Source organism: Corvus cornix, chromosome 11 (assembly GCF_000738735.6).
Source record: "Corvus cornix cornix isolate S_Up_H32 chromosome 11, ASM73873v5, whole genome shotgun sequence".
NCBI classification, from domain to species: Eukaryota; Metazoa; Chordata; class Aves; order Passeriformes; family Corvidae; genus Corvus; species Corvus cornix.
Window position 1 is genome coordinate 2068300 of NC_046341.1, and position 21448 is coordinate 2089747.

Sequence of the window (21448 nt, forward strand, 5' to 3'; positions counted from 1 at the left end):
GGCACCCAACATCCCCGGTGCCACAGTGTGAACGTGGCTCGCACCAGGGCGAGCGATGCTGGCAGCAGGTGGGTGGCTGCTATTTCTTGGAGTCGCTGGTATCCTCAGCTATTCCTGCTGCATCCAAGCTGTGCCAGCCTCCATCCCTGGAATGGTCCAAACGCTTTCCCCCAGGCTCCTGTCCCCCTCCTAGCACACCTCACATTGCTGGGATGGAGTGGGAAAAGGGCTGGGCACCCCTTGGGAGCTTCCCCATGGCTGCTCTGCGGAGCTGCTGGCAAAGAAACGGGAAAGAGCAGCTCCTGGCTGGCCAGGGATGGTTTCTTTTCCGAGCAGCCTGATTCAGCTCGTGTTTGGGAGTGGGTGGAAGCGAGGATGCTGGAGCCTGCTGGAAAGGCGTATTTGTAGCTTAGCAACAGGGTCAAAGGCAGCCAAGCCAAGGCAGGGATGGCGGAGAGCCGCTCCCGGCAGCCAGGTGCCCATCCACGCCCGGCTGCTCCCGGCAAACCTCTCCTCCTGTGCCGTGCACAGCCTTCCAAAGGCACAAACCACCCCCTGCCCGCCGCTCCTTCCCTCTCCCAGCCCGGCTGTGCCAAGCCCGGCCTTGCTGGCGCTGGGAGGGATTAGCTGCATCTCAGAAGATTATTGGGTTTTAGGGTTTTTGAGCTGCTGGTAATATAATAACAGATCGCAGGCGATTATCAGTGTCATTGTTTGCCTTGGCACGGCCCCGCCGAGGCACAGAACACACTCCTGCCCCCAGCCCCGCAGCCAGGGAAGGCTCAGCCGCAATTCCAGAAGCCCTGGGATGCTCCAGGGATGAATTCCCTGCCAAAACAGCAAACTTTCAGGGCTGTATTTACCCTTGCAGGACCCCATTTATTCCCTGAAAACCGTCTTTACCCTTCCAGGACCCAGCCAGAGCTGCGCCTGTTCTGCTCACGCTGCTAATCCCTCCAATTCCCTGTTCCCTCACTGACCGAGGTGCAGCCCTTTGGTGGGATGTGTCCATGAAGGGAGCACAGCCTTTACTGGTGTGAAGGAATCAGCCTGGAGTTGTACCAGGGAGGTTCAGATTGGATATTTGGGAAAAATTCTCCACCCAGGGCAGTGGTGGAGTCCCCATCCCTGGAGCCATGTGCATGTGGCACGTGGGGACACGGAGTAGAGGTGGCCTTGGCAGTGCTGGGGGAATGGTTGGACTCAATTCCGGAGCACTTTCCAACCTAAATGATCCCATGGTTCTGTGATTTACACACAGGGCATCCACGTTGTGCCCTCAGCTGGGAAAATGGGGGATCCAAGCCCCGCTGGCATCGGCAGTCCCTGGATTCCCGTGCACGGAGGCTCTGCTCAGCTCCCCGGCTCAGGCTGGGCCTGGCTGCATCCTGCATCCCCTCAGCAGGGCAGGGCCAGGAGAAAATCCTTCCTTTGCCACCACAGCCGTGGGGTCTCCCACGTTTGCCAGCCAGAGCACCCCAGGAACAGGGTGACCAGGGAGGGCTGAGAGCTCTGTGAACTGAACAGCTCAAATCCAGCTGACTCCTCACAAATTCTTCTTCCTTTTCACAGCTCCCTCTTTTTAACCCCCTCTTCCCTGTGCTGCTCCAGCCAGGGCTGTCCAGGTGGGAATGGCAGGGAATGGCTGTTGCTGCTGGATAAGCAGCTTTGCCACTCCAAAGCTTCTGGTTTAGCTCCAATTACGGATCCTGCTGCACTTCCAAACGCTTGTGTCTGGCTGATTTCTGTCCTGGGAGGTCTCGGTGCCTTCCCCTCTGCTCAGAGGGAATGTCTGCCCCTCTCCTGTCCTATGGCAGGGATGGCCTGGGAGATGTGGCAGCACCGAGCATCATTCCTGCTCCGTGCCCGAATCAGTGCTGGAGCTGAGCTTTGCAAGAGAGGCTTTGCTGAGCCCAGCCTGGCTGCAGGGCACTGAGCTCCCTTTTGCTGCAGCAAAGAACTGGTGGTTTAGGACCAGTGGCTTTTAAACCCTTCCCACTGTGTTGCAGCCCTCCAACAGGAGCCTCTGGAAAGAGGAGACACAGCCCTTGGTTTGCAGCTTTGAATGATGCTTTAGGAGTTTGGTGGGGCTTTGTCTCATCTGTGGCCTCCTGTGGAATCATGGAACGGTTTGGGTTGGAAGGGACCTTAGGGATCATCTCATTCCAACCCCCTGCCAAGGGCAGGCATCTCCTGGAGACTTCTTTTAATTTTTAAATAAGATCCCTGGGGTCCTTCACAGGAGAAGGAAAACATCTGCCAAGGATGGGAATGTACACCAATATCAGCTGGGCAAAAGGATCTTTCTCTATCAACAGGTTGGATCTCCAAGGATTTTTAAGCTTTCCTTCCAAGCTTAAAGAACAGAAAGACCTAAGCCCATGGAAACACTAAAATAGGAATAAACCCCTGTTATGGCACAGGAGTAATAACAGTAATCGTAGCTGTGGAGTAATTCCTGCCCCTCTGCCTTGTTTGTTTTCATCCTGGAACTGTTGTGTAGCAACTCCGGAGTTTTCCTGGGAATACGACGGACAGCTGGTTTACAAATGCAATTGTGGCATAATTAATTTAAGCATTAGCAGTCCATTATTATCTGTTATCACTGGGTACAAGCTCTGCCTCTCTGCCATGGAAACCGGAGTGCAGGTTACCTAGGAATCCCTCTGGGATCTATTAAGTGTAATTACTAAGGACTTGGATCAGCAAAAAAAAAATAGAGATATGCACCATTTTCCAGCCTCAGCACTGCAGAAAGGGCTGCAAACTTGACATTTGTGCTGAATTGTCACATCATTGCCAGGAACAGGCTCTGTGAAATGGTTAAGGAGCATTTAGCAAAGGAAACATCAGGGAGTCACTTGGCTTTCTCCAGCGGGTTGCAGCAGCTCCCGTGGCTCCAGGAAGGGGCCCAGGAGACGCCAAAAGTGCTCTTGTGAGTGAAAGTGAGTGGGGTGGGATGGAAAAACCTGCTTCTGGGGGGAAAAAAAGGCTAAAAGAATGAGTGTTTATCCTCTTAGAGATCCTTTAGCCTCTTAGGGAACGGGTTTGTCATCCCTGGTTCAATCCTCACCTTCCAGGTGCTGGGACTGAGCTCTGGGTGTTTGTTTAGGTGTGTTTGGAGCTCTATTTTTAAAATTTTTATTCTAAAAACAGCAGTCAAATTTTGGTTCTGAGCAGCAGTTAAAAGCTGGTGTTTGGCCCCAGATTTTCCACGCTAAGAGGTGGAATCGGGCTCAAATCATAATCCAGATGACAGGAGCAGAGCCAGGAAGGTGCTCCCAGGTGCTTCAAAGGCCCTGGGGATGAAAAGGCTTTGAAAAGGAGCCTGTCAGGTGGAACATCCCATTTCTCTCTGGAGATTATTTACCTCAGGTTGTCTGAACACAAAAGGGATTAGAGGAGGAAGAGTTTATGATTATCATTTGTCCTAAGAAGAGACAACCCCTGCAGCAATGCTCAGCCCTGCCTCATTCCAGAGGTGTGATGGCAACAGGACTCCTCTTCCTCCTGATTCCCATGAAATTATGGCTTCTGTTTGTCTGGACATGCAGCTGCCATCTGGGATCGGGGGTGCATCTGTTTGGTTGAGGTGAGAGGAATAAGGAGAACCCAGGGGTGATTATATTGGGAGACCCAGGGATGGGAAAAAATAAATGGAAAAACCTGAAGCTGGAAGGCCACAGGGATAAATCACGGGGTTGAGTCCCTTGTTTAACACCAAACGAGTCCCCAGGTCCCTTTCTCAGCAGCCTCATCCCAAGGCAGCCAAATGGGAACATCTTCATTCACACCCCAACCAGGGGGTGCCTCGTTGGGATGGAGAAAACACCCAGGTTTTATTTTCAACTCATTCTGCAACCTTTCGGGCTAAAGCCCCCAGACTTCCCTAAAAAAACCCAAACAACGCTCCACCTCGAGGTGAATCCCTTCAGGAATAACCGCCCAGCGCTGGCAAAGGGAGCATCCAGCGGGGAGGTGCCGGGGCCGGGGCTCCATCCCCCGCTCCCCGTGCCGGGGGAGGCTGTGCCGAGCCCCCTGCCCGCATCCCCGGCTCCGGCAGCTCGGCAGATCCTGCTCCGGCTGCAGATTGGCTGCCGGCTCCTGCCTTTCCCCAGCGACAGCGGAACTTGCCTGGAATATTTTGCTGGCAAATCCGCCCCTCTGCCGCTCGCTGCCGAAGGAGGGAGGGAGGGAAGGAGGGAGGGAGGGAAGGAGAGGCTGCGCTGCCGGGATCCCTCCCCGCCGCCCCGCGGGGACCCGCCGGGGCCAGGGGGGGCTCTCGGAGATGCCTCAGCAGGGAGATGCCTTGTGCTGCGGCTCTTTCCCCGGGAATGTTTGCATTTGGGCTGGGATTTGCTCCCACACCGTGTGACGGTGCGGGGAATGTCCGGGGGGGCGGGGCTGGGTGGGTTCGGGCTGCTGGCCTCGCGTCCGTGGGGATGCGATGAGACAGAGCCTGAAAGGGCCGAACCTCGAGCCTTCTCACATGCCCAGGGTGCCTGCAGTGACACCACGACGCGTCCCTGGAAGGCTCCCTGTGACTGTGCGTGATTGCCGCTGCTAAGTGAGGACAGGCGGTGAATCAGGCTCCGGTCGTGCCTGATCCCGGCCCTTCCCGCGGGCACGCTGAGCTGCTCTGTGCCTAAAGCCCTTCCTTCTCCTCCCTTGCAGGAGCGGCAGATGTTCAGCACCTGCAGGAAAGGAGATCTATTCCCTTCTTTTCCTCCCCAGCCCTGCAACGGGCTGTGTTTTGTGCCCGTGGATAAAAGGGTCGCTAGCGTTTTAGAGAGCTTCTTTCCCTTTCCAGTCTCGCAACAATCCCTTTTTTCCTTTCCCGTTTTAGTTCTTCTCAAAGGCTCCAAGAACCTGTGAAGCGTCCAGTGCCTCGTGGGCCTTTAAGGCCGGGAAGGATGGTGACGTTCCTATAAAATCCCTTTATCCCACAACACCAGCAGCGGTCCCAGCACGTTGGCTCCCATTTTCCTCTGCCCCAACGCTGGCAATTGCTGTGAGTTTGTCCTGTGGGTGCTGGGGTCAGTGCCCACAGAGACACAGATGGCCTTAAATGCCATTTTAAAGCGTTTGTGTGGCTCAGTGACCCCGAAACCCCCAAATCCCCCGGGAGCCAACACCAAGCAGTGCTGAATTTCATCGATGTTATTGAGCCATGCCCTCAAGAAATGACCTTTATGAGAGTATTTTTCAATTCCTGATGTGCAGCCCCAACAAAGGGGGGTTCTGGGAGCTTCTTTTAAAGGGCTGGGGAAAAGTGACAGAGGAGAACAAAATTCCCACAGCTCCTCCAGCAACCTGAACATCTGACTCCTCTGTGAGTCTGCATCCCTTCCTGTGGACACTTTGGAAAAGCTTGGATGCAAGGCCCCGTGGTCCCAGCTTGTTTTTAAGACAGGAATCAAGAGCAGTGATTTTTTTGGGAGTGTGTTTTTGTAAGACCTGCACCCCCAGCCTGTTCCAGCACTTCCAGAGGTGTGCAGGCTCTGGAAGCTGGAGCTGGCACTCCAGCACACAGCCAGTCCCCCACGCTCATGGATGGCTTGTGCAGAGCTGGTTTAGGGCAGATTATTTTTAAAACAAGCTAAGCCGTGAGGGTGACCTCGGTTCTGCACAGGGATACTCCAGGTAGGGCAAAAATAGCCGTGCTCATCTCCGAGCATCCTTCCCGCTCACTGGCAGCACCTTTCCGAGGGAGCCCAGCTGGTGGGAGGTGGGAGCTGCCCTTTGAGGGAGCAGCCTCCAGCTGGCACTGCTGGGATCCAGGGAAGAGCCTTGGAGCAGGCTTGGAGCAGGCAGTGAGCGGGCTGGAGCAGTGTGGGCTCTCACACAGCCGGCCTTGCCCCAGAGTTCACGCCCTGCCAGGCCACAGGGAAGAGGGATTTCAGGCCACTGTGGGAAATTGGGCTTTTGGGGGAATTGAGGAGCCTTGATTTGCTGCGGGGGAATGTGGAGCTCGAGCAGGATGCAGGGGGTTTTGCAGGACCAAGCGTGTGCATGGCCTGTGTCGCTGAGGGCACGCCGAGGTGGGTGTGGGGTCTGTGGGAGAAATCCTTCCCCCTTAGCCTCCCCCTCCTCTTCCTCAGGGATTCACCACACTCCCTGAAGCCTGCAATGCTTTTGATGGCAGGTGCAGGCGAGGTCACGGATTTGGGCAGGAGGTTGGAGCGCAGATCCCTGCGCCTCCCATTCCTCCCCTACACCTTCCCCTGCTCCTGTCCAACCACCCCCTCCCTGCCAGGCCACTGGAACAAAACCCTGCTAGCACCGTGCAATTCCTGCTAGAACAAATTGTTGCTGGCATTGTGGGTTATTTAAATCCACATATTATCTCTTCCTCTGTATTACATTAGCTTCCTCCCAAACCTTCGCCATCTGTTCCACCCTCGGTTGTGAATGTGAGAAAACTGAACATGCTGCTCCACAGCTCCAGCACTTCCAAAGTATGATGTGCATCCTAATGGCTTTTCCATGCACTTCTCCTTGCAGGCTGGGGCCCTTCCTTAGTGCCCAGGACTCACTGGGAATGGTCAGGAATGCGTTGGCGGCTGTTTGCCTCCAGCGATGTGGAGGGAACTTTATTGTGACAGCTCCGAGGTGGGAGCACATCTGATGGGCTGGGTGGGGAGGAACGCCGGGGCTGCTTGTGCCAGTGATCTCCCCAAAATCACGTGGCTCTCAGTGAGGAGAAACAGTGGTTTCATCCCTCCTTTGGGCCCTGTCTCTCCCAGGTTGTGTTGTCAAAGGTGCTGGAACATCTGTGCGTCCCACAGACTTCCCAGGGTTGGTGTCTGTGAAATTACTGCGGCTGCTCTTCCCCTCTGGGAGCCTGTCAGGCTCCTAATGCTGCCTGTCATGTCTCCAGTGCTTCCCAGGCATCCAGGCCAGCAGGCCAGGACAGCCTGGATGGCTCTGTTTTTCCAGGGCTGCAGGATGCATCCTGTGGAGCAGTCCAGCAGCAGCCCCCATGCTCAGCTCCCCCTCAGTGCTGGGTGGGAGTGCCAAGCCTGAGCCCATGGATAGGGAGGCAGAGAGCCCATGGATGGGAGGCAGAGAGCTCCAGGGCTACTGTGTGGGAAGCTGGGGCAGATCCATCCTTCCCACATCCCGGGCTGCTCCCTCCTCTCTCCCCACCTCGGCTCTGCAGGCAGGGACTGGAGGAGCAGGGATGCTGCAGCCGTGGCAAATGTCACCACACCTCACACACCTCGATGCCTCTCACCCAAATTTTCGGCCTGACTGATGAATTCATTTCAGTTTCATGACCAGGCACCACCCTGTGCTCCCCTGACAGGGAGATTTAGCTCCTTTCCTCTGAAGTGTCACCTCCTGAGCATGACAGGTTTTCCATTTCTCCTGGGTAGCTCTGGGGCATCCCCATGGGACAGCTCCAGCCCTGCTCTGTGTTTGGCACTGACTCGACAAGGGGCGGTTTGGGGCAGTGGTGGCTTCCCCACTGCTCCCAGCAGACCCCATCACCTCTCCTGTCAATGCCAAACCAACAGGGACAACAAGTGAGGAAGCTTCTTAGTGGGAAATCTGGGAATCATCAGAAAACAAGACTGCAAAGGACCTAAGAACCACAGAGCTCAGCCTTCTCCCGAAGAGGTTCAGCTCTGTCCAGGTCCTGTCTGAGCTGGTGATGTCCAACCTTAGACCCTCTCCTCTCCCAGCCTCCACAGCCCCCCAGGCAATTCATTACAGCCCTCACCTCATTAGCGATGGTTAATGGCTCACCCTCCTTGACTTTAAGCCCATTAATTCTGTTCATGGAGAACAGATTATTCCCTTCCACTTCGAAGCAGCTTTTAAGATCGCTCTGTCTCGTCTCCTGAACACCTCCAGCCCTTCCCAGCAGCAACTTCATGCCCAAAGTGTCCTTGTGTCCCCCAAAAACGAGGAGCCCAGGGTGGGATGTCTCACATGGGGTTGTTCTCCACATGCTCCTGGGCCAGCAGGAAGCTCTGTTGCCATAACCCAAGGAAACATTACCAATGCTTTGCCTTCTCCTGCAGCTTTCCCACCAAATTCCCAGCAATAATGGAATTTTATTGCTGACCCAGGGGCTGGGCTGCAAAACTCCAACTTGCTGTTTACATCCTCCAGGGAAAATCCTACTGTTCCCATGGTAACACCCCACACCAAGGTCCAGCAGGATGGGAGAAGGGAGGAGAGGGGATTCAAGGCGACAAACAGACGACAATTCGCACTTTCCAAATTTCCCTCCCATCACTCCACTCAGCCCCAGAACAGCCCCAGGCTTCCGGACCGGAATTCCACGCGCAATCCCTTCACTCACCGTACTGGATTTGAGCGCATCCCCACTGTCCTCTTCAGATTCTAGTGCAACAGGTAAAGATTTCTGTGGCGGGGAGAAGGTTAAGTCCCACCTCAGTAGCCGAGGTTCAGCTTTGTCCCCGAATCTCAGGTTTTCCAGTTTCTGCACCGTGGGCTCGGCAGAGGAAGCTGGCCTGAAATTCTCTTTGTTCTGGGACTTAGACCTCAGTCTCTGAACCCCGAAGCCCCGCTCTTCCCCGCGGTGCTCGTCAGTCACGCTCCTGCAGCCTCCCCCTTTGCTGTAGTGTCTTTTTTGGGTGTGAATCTCTTGCATATAAGAATCCATCCTCATGAGGGGCTTCATCTCCATCTCGTAGTTGCTCATCTTCTCCTCGTCCAGCTCAAGCAGCTTGGAGCTCCCTGAGCTGTGGTTGTGGGACCTGTGGTGGGAAGTCCATGAAACCGTGGCTGGGGAATCTGTCCACCTCTCTCTCGGCTTGTGGTTGGAGGCCGAATGTTTGTGTCCCCCGCTCCGACCTCTGTAGTCTTCAGGGACAGGCGTGGAGCCCAGCTGCCCGCTGCGCATCGTCCCGCTTCTCGCAGCGCGGCTCCCGCCCACCTTCTCTTCGCTCCAGCTGTTGGGGCGCAGGTAATCCCCGCCACGCCCCTCCAGCAACATCTGGATCTCCCCACCCCTCTCTTCGTCCACCGAGACCTGCCTGGAGAAGTGGGCGCTCTTGTTCCTGCAGGAGGGGCCGAGGGGCGGCGTGGAGGAGGGGCTGGCAGGGAAGCTCTGCAGCGGGCTGTCGTCGGGGGTCAGGTCGGACGGGGTGGTCCCCTTGCGGTACAGCTCGGGGCTCTCTTGCTGCAGAGGCGTCCCGGTGGAGAGGACCTCGATGTCATCGCTCGAGTTCTGCCGCTTCGGCCGCTGGCATTCGAGCCCTTTGGGGGGCGGTGGTGGGGAGGAGAGAAGGGAGAGAGGAAGGCAACGGGGTTATTTCTATTTTATGGATGCCCCATGGGTTTTTTCGTGGCACGGAACAGGGAGCAGAGGGTTGGGCGGTGGGGAACGGCGGGGTGGGATTGGGACAGCGGTGTCACAGCTGCTGGCACTGCTGGTGTGACACCAAACCTGCCCTGAGGCCTGGCCTGCAGAACCACAGCCAGCATGGGAATGGTTTTCCAGCCCCAGAAATGTTCTGATGGTTTTTTGGGATCCATCTGACCACATTTCCTATCAGTTCCCAGTCTGGAAGCATGGGAGGGGAAATCTGTGACGTGGCTGGTGGCACACCCTGGGCTCTGTGTTTGTGTGTGCTGGGTGACACTGGGATCACCCTGGATGACACTGGGACCACCCCATATGTGCTGGGTGTCACTGGGATCATCTCATGTGTGCTGGGTGTCACTGGGATCACCCCTGGGTGTCACTGGGATCACCTGAAGTGACACTGGGATCACCCCGTGTGTGCTGGATGTCACTGGGATCATCCCTGGGTGTCACTGGGATCACCCCATGTGTGCTGCATGTCACTGGGATCACCCTGGGTGTCACTGGGATCACCCCATGTGTGCTGCATGTCACTGGGATCACCCTGGGTGCCACTGGGATCACCCCATACCTGCAGCCCTCACATTCCTCCTGGATGGGAACCACCTCAGTTTTCACCCTGCGAGGTGCAGGAGGGAGATGTCACCTCCAGCTTTTCATAGGGAAATGGCCACATCTGGGCAGTTGTGCAAGAAAAAACATACAAACCTTATATCCAGGAGCTTTCCTGCCCCACACAGCCCAGCAGGACATGGGTATTTCCCTGCTCAGCACCCTGGATGGGATGGAAGGACAGGGGGGGCTGTGCCTTCAGGCAGGAGCCTGCTCAGGGCCACCTGAGGCCAGCACTCCCCATCCTCCTCATCCCACTGGAAACTCCTCATTCCTTCAACCCAGAGACTTCCCAGACAGTGTCACACTGGGGATGGGGACTTCAGGAGGGGCTGAGTATCTGCTGCTGCTGGAGGAACACGGAACAAAACCCTCCAACGTGTTCATCACTGAGGAAACACCGAATGATTTCAAGCGAGCTAATAGTGGTTAATTCTCCTTTTCCCCTCTCCAGTCATTCCCAGCTAAAGCCATGCTAAATTGGGTGAATAATTTGATAAATATATTAAGTGCCTAATGCCCCTGAAATGCATCTAATTGCAATTGCTATGGCGAGACAAGAAACGAGGCTTGAAAAGGGAGAGCTCAATTTTCGTGCCGTCGTTTAAAAATAAACGCTCGGGAGAGCCTGCTCGGGTCTCTGCACTTCTGATGAGGAATTTTCTCTCTTGAATCTTTTTGGGGAGCTGCTGGGATGTGCCTTCACCCCTGCCAGGGATACACGCAGGGAATGCTGGAGTGTGCGGATGGATGTCCCCATCGGAGCACTGGCAAGGGAGGGAAATAGTAAAAAAGCTGCTTGGAAATCCATCCAAGCAATTTATGGGAAATGGTCTCCTAATGATTCAAGTTTTTGGGATAATGCTCACGTAGTCCAGCCTTCATCTTTGCCCTGATTGTATGTGGGAGATTGAATCTCCTGGGATTTATCCCTGAGCAATCCCGGTATTGGTGGGAAATTGCTGAGAAGGAGAAAGGTGGAGCTCACTCCTCTGTTTTCCTGCACAATAACTGTCTCTGGGATAAAAGACAAACTTTTTGGGGCTGTTTTCCAGGCATTCCTGTCCCAGCCACTTTCCAAGAGTACAAATGGGAAACTGAGGCACAGAGGGAATAAATGACTTCACCTGACAAAGCTGGAAAGCCACCTGTGGGAACGGGCTCACCCGAGGCTTGGGGTGACCCTGGTTTTTGGGCTTTATCTTCCCCAGTTCAGGGATTTTGCTGGAATTCCAGGGATTTGTGAGCTTCCCACCAGCTCCAAGGCCTCCCGAGCTGATCTCCAGCCCCACAACCAGCCACAGCCTTGCTACACCCACTGCTCCTGTTCCAGAGCCCCACAGAGGGACAAGAAATCCCAGTGATGCCCCACCCCAGGGAAGAGAATCCTCCTCATCCTAAACCTTCCCCAGCCACCCCTGCCCCAATCTTCCCGTGACTCTGCCTTTCCATGGGTTAATTCCCGAAGGGCTGGGGCTCTGGGAGGAGCAGGGCTGGAGCTGCTGGGGGGATGCTGGGCCACAGCTGCCCCCCAGCCCCAGAGCCCACAGGGATGGAGGCGTTTCCTCGCGCAGGAGCTCCGCGGATGCACCCGGGCTGGCTCTCGGCACCCGAGGATGTGCAACAATTAGCCGGAGCTAAAATTAGTCCCGGAGCACGTGATGTTCCTGGAAGAACGGTTGTGAGAGCACGAAGGAGGATGCAGAGCACCAAATCTGGATTTCCAGCAGGACGGAGGCAGCCGAGCCCAGCCTCAGGAGGCTTCAAAGCCAAACCTGTGCTGCCCTGAGGAGCCACATTTGGGATTTGGGAGCGGTGCCAAGCTCCGGCCTCTGGCTCTGGTGTGCTGCTGTCACCGGGGGGACTGAGTTCTCCAGCACCACTCAACCCAGGGGCCCATCCCACTGTGTCCAGGAATTGGGATGAACAACCATGGTGAGCACCTGGAGATCCCCATGGCTGATGGAGATGGAAACCACGGGAGAGGGGGTGATGCTGAACTGGGATTTTTTTGGTTTTCCCAGGTAAACACCTTTCCCTCCCAGGTACAGCAGCTGCAGGCACCCAGGGATGCCCAGGGATGCCCAGGGCTGATGCTGAGGTGGGCATGGACCTCCCTATGACTCTGGGAGTGTTCCACAGCACCCACAAACCCCTCCGAGGGGGCCACCCAGCACCCCCGGCACTCGCTGTGCCAGGTGGGTGGTACCCACACCCACCACCCTGCCGGGAGCACATCCAGCACCCAGGGTGCTGTGCAGGGAGCACAGCCAGCACCCAGGGATGGGTGGCACTCAGCACCCACCACAGAGCGCTGTGGGTGGCACTGGGGACCTGCAGCACCCTGCAGGGGAGCACAGCCAGCACCCAGGATCCTGAACGAGGGGGGCACAGCCAGCACCCACAGTTCTGAATGAAGGGGGCACAGCCAGCACCCAGGATCCTGAATGAGGGTGGCACATCGAGCACCCACAATCCTGTACAAAGGAGACAAATCCAACACCCACAATCCTGTGGAAGGGGAGCACATCCAGCACCCAGGATCCCGTGCATGGAAAGGCATTTAGAGCACCCATAATCCTGTACAAGGGTGACAAATCCAGCACCCACAATCCTGAATAAGAAGAGCACATGCAGCACCCACAATCCTGTGAAAGGGGAGCACATCCAGCACCCACAATCCTGAATAAGGAGGGCACATCCAGCACCCACAGTCCTGAATAAGGAGGGCACATGCAGCACCCACAATCCTGAACAAGGAGGGCACATGCAGCACCCACAATCCTGTGAAAGGGGAGCACATCCAGCACCCACAATCCTGAATAAGGAGGGCACATCCAGCACCCACAATCCTGTGAAAGGGGGGTGTTACAGCGGGGATACTGTAACACAATGCACCAAACCAGGAGGCCCGTGGAAAAGAAATATATCTGCGGACCGATTCTTGCTGGATGTTTCAGAGCTGTTTATTTCCCCAGCCATGGCCGGGGCTCTGCCCAGGAACCCTCACAGCCACCGGGCCGGAGGCCCCTTCCCGCGCAGGGAGCACAGAACAGCCAGCGGGAACGAGGCTGCGCAGGGGCTCGGGAAACCCCGTGCCGCCCTCAGGGCCCCTCGCCCAGGGCTGCGCGGCGGGGAGGAGAGCCCGACAGGGGGGCACATGCAGCACCCACAATCCTGTGAAAGGAGGGCACATCCAGCACCCAGGATCCTGAATAAGGAGGGCACATCCAGCACCCACAATCCTGAACAAGGAGGGCACATCCAGCACCCACAATCCTGTGAAAGGGGAGCACATCCAGCACCCAGGATCCTGAACAAGGAGGGCACATCCAGCACCCACAATCCTGTGAAAGGGGAGCACATCCAGCACCCAGGATCCTGAATAAGGAGGGCACATGCAGCACTCCCGATCCTGTGAAAGGGGAGCACATCCAGCACCCAGGATCCTGAATAAGGAGGGCACATCCAGCACCCCCGATCCTGTGAAAGGAGGGCACATGCAGCACCCACAATCCTGTGAAAGGAGGGCACATGCAGCACCCACAATCCTGTGAAAGGGGAGCACATCCAGCACCTAGGATCCTGAATAAGGAGGGCACATGCAGCACCCACAATCCTGAACAAGGAGGGCACATGCAGCACCCACAATCCTGTGAAAGGGGAGCACATCCAGCACCCACAATCCTGAACAAGGAGGGCACATCCAGCACCCACAATCCTGTGAAAGGGGAGCACATCCAGCACCCACAATCCTGAACAAGGAGGGCACATCCAGCACCCACAATCCTGTGAAAGGGGAGCACATCCAGCACCCAGGATCCTGAATAAGGAGGGCACATGCAGCACTCCCGATCCTGTGAAAGGGGAGCACATCCAGCACCCAGGATCCTGAATAAGGAGGGCACATCCAGCACCCCCGATCCTGTGAAAGGAGGGCACATCCAGCACCCACAATCCTGTGAAAGGGGAGCACATCCAGCACCCAGGATCCTGAATAAGGAGGGCACATGCAGCACCACAGTCCTGAATAAGGAGGGCACATCCAGCACCCCCGATCCTGTGAAAGGGGAGCACATCCAGCACCCAGGATCCTGAATAAGGAGGGCACATCCAGCACCCCCGATCCTGTGAAAGGGGAGCACATCCAGCACCCACAATCCTGAATAAGGTGGGCACATGCAGCACCCACAATCCTGAATAAGGTGGGCACATCCAGCACCCCCGATCCTGTGCAAGGTGGGTGCGCAGAGCCCCTGCAATGCCCTGAGGGTGGTGGCAGCTCCCCCATCCCTTTCCAGCCCCGCCAGCCGTTTCCAGCCTGAGGTGACACAGCCACTCGCACCCATGATGTGCCCGAGTCGCTCCGCAGGCACTTCCCGGTTTCCCGGCACATCTGGGATGCTGTGTTTGTTTTTTAATATGCTCTAAGTGGAGCCGCCTCCCCTGCCCTCCCCTCTCGTGGCTCGCACAGCCCCTCCAGCCAGAGCTCCAGCCACACAAACCCCAGCACGAGCGAAGCACCACGGCCCCGTCCAGGAGGTAGTAAAAAATGTATTACCTAAAAATATCTTTCCAAGAGGTGATTTAAACCAGCAAAGTCTCCTGGCAGGAGGAAATGGAGATGAGGAACATCTCAGGCCTGGAGAAGCCCCTGGGAGCTCGCACGCCTGCGAGAAAGCTCAGATCTGCCGTGTACAAATCGGGCCTCGGCAGGAGGAGGGGTGAGGGGGGTTTGGAACAAGGCTGAGCAGGCAGAGGGTGCCAGGGGGGTGCCAGGGGATGCTCGGCCATCCCGGAGTGTCCCTGGCTGGGGATGCGGCCTGGCTCAGGCTGCAGCCGGCCCCCAAAGCCCTTCTGGGCCGTGGTGCTGACCAAGGGATGCCCCCGGCCGCCCCCGCATTTCCGAGCCACGGTGAGGAGAGCACCGGGCCAGGGCCAGGCTGGACCAGCAGATCCAAGGTTCCCTTTTGCCCGGGCTCGGGAGCAGCCCCGGGCCCTGAGTCACCGGCAGCAGCTCCTGGAGCAATTAAAGCGGGTGAGTAATCCTGGCTTCGAGCTGGGAGGGGGAGAGTAGTGACAGCCGCCTCCTGAGGAGGGCTCGGTGCTGGAAAACTTTCCCATAAACTCAGTCACAGATTAATGGTGATGTTAATTATCGCTGAGGGGACTTGGAGCTTCCCACTCCCACTCGGCTGCAGAGCCCGGCCCGACCCTGGGTTGGCTTTGGCTCCGTCCTCTCCGAGCCTTTGCTGAGCAAAAATGTGGACAAACCAACAAGGAATGGTGAAAAGGATGGATGGATGGATGGATGGATGGATGGATGGATGGATGGATGGATGGAAGGGAGGGAGGGAGGGAGGGTTTGCCACCAGGAATGTGGATTTTGCCACCTCAAATGTGGATTTTCCCTGTGACTGATTTGCACGGCCGAGGGAAGGGTCAGGTCCCACTGGGTGCCGTCCAAGCATTCCAAAGAAATCAGGAACCACACAAGCCGTGGGTGTAAGATGAGTGGTGACCTCTGGGATCATCTGTGTTTGCATTTTCCTTCCAGAGCCCTTGTCAGGCTTTTCTGTGCAACCATCAAGGACTGTGAACTAAAAAATGGGGGTGTTCTGGTGTGAAAAGAGGCGATCCCAAGGAAAAAAGCCCTGAACAAGGTGGAAGTGCTGGATACCGACAGCCTTGTGCTAAATCTCCCCAGACCTGGTGATCCAGGGAGCTTTCCCACCCCAAGAGCTCCACTGGGGTTCGGCAGCTGCAGGCACAGACTGAGCCTCCAGCCAGGGGAGTTTTGGGGGGCTCGGAGGGGCAGGGACTGGCAGGGATGGCTCCTGGACTGACCGTTCTCCCTGTGCTGGAAGGAAGGCGAGAACTCTTTGGCAGTGATCCTGGCGATCCGCGCTTCCTCCTGAGCTTTCTGCGCCGCCGTCACGGCCGCCTCCGCCTTGGCCCTGGAGTGAGAGGTCCTGCAAAGGCAACACGAGACACCAGGACCCCGTTAGGCAGCTCCTCCCTGCAGACCCTGCCATGGAAAACCCCACATTTCCCCCACAAATTGCTCCGAAACCCTTTGGCTGTGAGGGAGGAGCCGCCTCCAGAGCTTGGGGCTGGTTGGGGATTTTCCAACAGGTTCCTGAGCTGCTCCTCAGCCTGGAAATCACCCAGGAAATTTGGGATCAGGTGCAGGTTTTCTCCCAGGGTCCCTCCATCCCATTTCCCACCCCATCCCAGCAGCCTCTCTGTGCATCTCCCACGAGCCTCCAGGGCTGGAGGCCTGAATTTCAAGCTCTGGTTTGGTTGGTTTTTTTTTTTAACCAAACCCATTCGCTTTGGGGATGGGAAAAAGAAAAAAAAGAAGAACATTTCCACGCCCACCCCCACGTTTTGCGTAAAATGCTGGATGTAAATAAATACTGGGAGCAGAGGTAGGAGCGGGAGGTTCGGCTCCAGCGCCGCCTCCACCATCCCTTCACACATTTTGAGCAGGGCACTTTTTCCCCCCTCTGGATCAACAACTGTCCCCTGCACTCACCGATGATTCCCCAAAGGCTTTTTTTGGATGGCATTTCATCCGTCACTCAGGATTTACAGCATCCTCCGGAAGCTGCTTTGCCCCTTTTTCCCCCTTATCCGAGCTATCCAGGCACTTTCAAAAATTCCTGCTCCCACCCCGGTGCAGGCAGGCTTATAAATAGCTCCGCTGATTTCTCTTCCCTCCAAAATCAGGCCCTCCATCTCCTTTAATCATTTTTTTTTTCTGCCTCTCTCTGAATTCCCTCTAATTTCTCGACATCTGCGTGGAGAAGGGAGTGCCATTTCTGACAGGCTCCTAAAAATGGAAAACAGGGCCAGGAATGTGCCTGCTTTGCTTGGAAGCATTGCCGGGGCTGGGGAACAGGGTGTGAGTGTGGCTATGCTGTCACCTGTGTTCCACTCCTGACACTTCTCAAGTGTCTTTGCTTTGATAAATGCTTTATTCCCATCCACTGGCTGCTTTGGAGTAGCCCTGGAAGCGGATCTGAGCTGTTTTCCAGAGTTATGGAGGTGCTGGAGGGGCTGTGGTGATGCTGGTGCAGGTCCTGAGGGTTCTCTGTGATTGATGCAACCAAAAATTGGGTTTAAATGGGTTTTTACCCAGCTGGAATCCAGTGCTCTCCCTGCTCAGCACTCACTGGGGTCAGAGGAGGGGACAAAGGTGTCACAGCCCATTCCCTGTCAGGTATCCCAGCCCTGCTCTTTTAGGAGGAGCAGGGATGCACCAAGGAGGAGCTGCAGCAAACTGCTGGGAGAGGAGGTGCAGCCTGCTCCCATTTTTCATGGAATCATGGAACGGTTTCGTTTGGAAGGGACCTTAAAATCCATCTCATTCCAAGCCCTGCCATGGGCAGGGACACCTTCCACTGTCCCAGATTATTCCAACCCAGCCTTGGACACTTCCAGGGATCCAGGGGCAGGTACAGCTGCTCTGGGCACGCTGTGCCAGGGCCTGCCCACCCTCAGAGGGAACAATTCCTTCCCCATATCCCATCTAAATCCACTCTTTTTCAGCTTAAAGCCATTCTCCCTTGTCCTATCACTCCATGCCCTTGTCCAAAGCCCCTCTCCAGGTCTCTTTTTGGCCACATTGCTGGCACCACCGTGGTCTGTGGGAAAGGCTGAGGCATCAAACCTGTGGGTAAACCCATTGGAGCCACCAGAGGCCTAAAATTGAGATTCCACCCCTCTGAGCTCATGAAACCTCTGGCATCTTCCAGGAGAGCTTCTCAGGGATGTGGATCCGAAGATCCTCCATCCATTTATCCCTGTGCCATCTCCTGGCCTGGGAGCTGCCCAGGGCTGGGGCTGTCCCAGCCACTGCAGCGTTTTCCAGGCTGCAGGTCCCTGCTGGCCCCAGCCGAGGATTAACAACGTCTGCGGGCGCCTGGCCCGCGCTCAGCAGCCAGGATTACACCCTGCTCCCGACACTCCTCCCTGGAGAGGCGACTGGAAGCGCTCATCCCTCTCTGCCTGCCAGGGAAGGAGGCTGGAGAAGCAGCCTGTGCCATTCTAGGGGGCTGGGGCACACGGGGGTGGTGGCAGAGCGGGAGGTGACGCTGGAGGAGCCCACACAGAGCCACTACCCCAGCCTGGGGTTCTGGGATCTCCCGGGCTCTGCTCTTCTCTGCAGCATTCAGCACCCCCTCAATGGAACCATGGGATCACTGAGGGTGGAAAAGAGCTCTGGGATCACCAAATCCAAGCTGTGCCCAATCCCCACCTCGTCCCCAGCCCAGAGCACTGAGTGCCACCTCCAGGCCTTCCTTGGACACCTCCAGGGATGGGCACTCCAAACCTCCCTAGGCAGCCCCTGCCAAGGCCTGACCACCCTTTCCATGGAGAAATTCTTCCTGACATCCAACCTAAATGGATTAAAATCACCATCCCTTGGGGACGGATGCATTTCCATCCCTGAAAAACTCACTCCAACAACTTCTGGATCTGCTCATCCCCACAGACTCCCAGGATCAGCCCAGGAAGTGCAGGGAATTTAAAAAATGGAAACTTGGGGCTTTGGCTCAGAAAAGGTTAAAAATCAATCACGTCTAGGAAGCCACCTCTGATCCAAAATACACTCGGAGAGGGCTGGAATGTGCTGGATTCCCTGGAGCGGATGGAACGGACTGGGTTCCCCGGAGCAGATGGGATACACTGGATTCCTCGGAGCGCATGGAACGCCGCCGATTAATTGTTTGTAAAGCTCCCCGAGACGCCGGGAGGAGTGAAAAGCAGAATTATGGAGATCCATACGTTGCATGATAAAATCCATAAGTATTCCCAAATAAATGCCAGTAATCCAGTTAGGGCTCGCACGACTTTGTCACGTCCTAAATTTACCAGCTGGCTCCTTTCTCCACGCCTGCTGCTCGTGGCGTGCGCTAAATCTTAATTCCCACTTAATTGCCTGGAGTTTATTTCCCTGGAAAAGTGGGGGTTTTTTTTCTCCCTGACACATGGACAGGGCCTGATCTCATCGCTCTGCTCCTCCTGCCCTCAGTGCTGCCGTAAATTTTTTCTGGGATGGAGACGCCAAACTGGAGACCACGGTGAAAATAAAGCTGGGGCCGTCCTGATGAAACAGAATTATGGGATGGTTTGGGCTGGAAAGGACCTTAAAGATCATCCTGTTACTGTGGGCTCATGATGGGATGGAGGGAAGGGCGATGCAAGAGGAGCTGTTTAATTCCTCCCACCTTCGAGCATCCCCAGCCTCCTCCTCCAGCTGGGATGAATCTGGGATAGTGGAAGGTGTCCCTGCCCGTGGCAGGGGGTGGAATGGGATGAGCTTTAAGGTCTCTTCCAACCAAACCATTCCATGATTCCAGGATTTTAGTGCACTTCACTATCCAAACTGAACTGGAGGAGGGTGTTTAGGCAAAGATTGGGATTGGGAAGAGCCACAGGGGGGAAGGCCAGGATGGTTTGTGGCTTTTGAGGCCCTGTTTTGGGTCAGGGCAGAGAGTCCCTGCTGGGGCTGGCCTGGAATATTTTATTTATTAATTTTTTGCCAAGCTGACTCACTCTTCTCAGAGGATGAGCGGGCAAGTGGTCAAACTGGCAAGAGGAGCTGGCAGGAGGCAGGGAAAAATCCCAACCAACCAGATCCCCGGAAATCTTTGCAGATCTCCTGTGATTTGGCTGGAGCTGACAGAGGAAGGGATAATACCTGGGCCTGCTTCCTAATGCCAAGTTTATCAGCTCCAGCTAATCTATAAGAAGCTGGAATCAACCGATTTGCAAGGAAGAACTTGGCTTTTTAGGAATTCCAACAGCAACTCCGGGGTGGCTCGGAGTGAGCGAGGAGTGGATCCAAGGGTTCTGCTGCAAACTCAAAGCTGGGGGCTGGTTCAGCCAAAAAGGGGTGAACTCCCAGCAAAATCCTCAGGGGTTCAGGAAGGAAGGAAGCAAAATTCAAACCAGGTGATGCTTGAGAGGTGTTTTGGCTCCAGGAACGCTTTGGCAGAAGAACAAGTGGGACAAAGTGCTTTAAAATTAGGCTGGAAATTAGAGCAAGTTTACAGAAGCCCAGAAAGCTTTCTGAGCTGTAAATGTGACACCTGGAATTGCCAGGATGGCACCTGGAGCCAGGAGAAACCCGGATCGCTGGTGTGTCCTTCTCCATCCATTGTTTGAATCCATCCAGGGGAGGGATTTGCTATCCTTATTCCTATTTTTCCAGCGCTTTTGTAAGGAAAACACATTCCAGCAGAAACCAGGCAGCAGACTCTGAGCAAACTCGTGTTTGGGGCCACAAGGAGCTCCATGCTGAACACAGGGAGGAATCCACATTATTGGGAATGTTAAAAGGCATCCTGTGGCTGAGGTTTCTGGGAAGGAAGGCCTGTTTCCCAAAATTCACATGGTAGCTCTGGCTGGTCTTTTCCAAGGAAACTTCTCTCTTCCCTGACACCCCCCTGAACTCAAAGCCTGGCTGAGGGACCCCCTGATAGGGAAGTAGGAAATTCCTGCAGGGACCCTGTGCAGGGATGGAGATGCTCAGCCCTCCTCCACCCCATACCCAGAGCTCTCCTGGAATCCCAACTCCAACAGGAGCACCACAAGGCTGCAACAAGTCCCAAAAAACCCCTTTCTACCCCATAAAAGTACCCCTATTTTCATGGAAAAGCTGGAAATTGGCACATTTACCACAGGTTTCACCGGGTGTGGTGAGGATGGAGTTAAACTGGCAGTGAGCTCATCCCTAATGAACAGCCTCAAGTTTTCCTGAGGGGCCGGGCTGGCTCCATCGGATTCACTTTGTCTCCAGGTCAATACCTCATCAGGCAGCTTTGGGGTTGTTTTTTTTCCTCTTTAAATGCATCTTTATCTTCCTATAGGAGGGAATGTTTTCTCTCCCTCCATTACAAGAGCTTCATGTATTTTTCAAATGGCAAAATTCAATTAAAACGCATGCCAGCTGCAAGGAAATACTTCAGGAAAAATTCAGAGAGAGCATTTGCAGGGCGTTTAAGACTCATCCAAACCCCGGGGTCAGGAAAGCCTTGGGATGCACCTTGTCCTGGGAAGGGATGGCTGGATGAAGGAGGAAAAGGAGAATTTTAGTCCAGCCTCCCCATGGGGAAAACCCAGGCTGGCATGAGGCTGGATCAGGTGAGGAGAAGATTTTCAGTCCAGCCTCCCCAGCGTGAATCCCTCGGCTGTGTGGGCTCCACAGGGGTTGTTTTCCAATCCCTCTGGCACAGCGGGAGCAGGATCCAGCCCTGATTGCATCCACCAAGGAACACAAAGCACCGGTCCCCCGGTGATCGATGCCGGTCACCAACCCCGGAGCCCTGCGAGAGGGGGACGCTGATGTAGCGCTCTCCCAGGGATATGGGATCGCTCCGGGGTGGGGCAGGACAGGCCATCCCAGCTCCCAGATCCCTGCCAGAGTGGAATCGATCGTTGCAACAGCCCCGGGAGGCTCTGCCTGCTCCGGGCAGCCAGGAG

At 55.7% G+C, this 21448-nt stretch overlaps 1 protein-coding gene across 1 annotated transcript in view; it reads right to left on the minus strand.

The window, feature by feature from the left end:
• The window catches only part of JPH3 (junctophilin 3), a 50746-nt gene that overhangs the window by 2960 nt on the left and 26338 nt on the right, over window positions 1–21448 (minus strand). The window contains 2 exon segments of the mRNA XM_039558185.1: window positions 8315–9234; window positions 15803–15927. Coding sequence (XP_039414119.1) covers window positions 8315–9234; window positions 15803–15927 — 1045 coding nt within the window.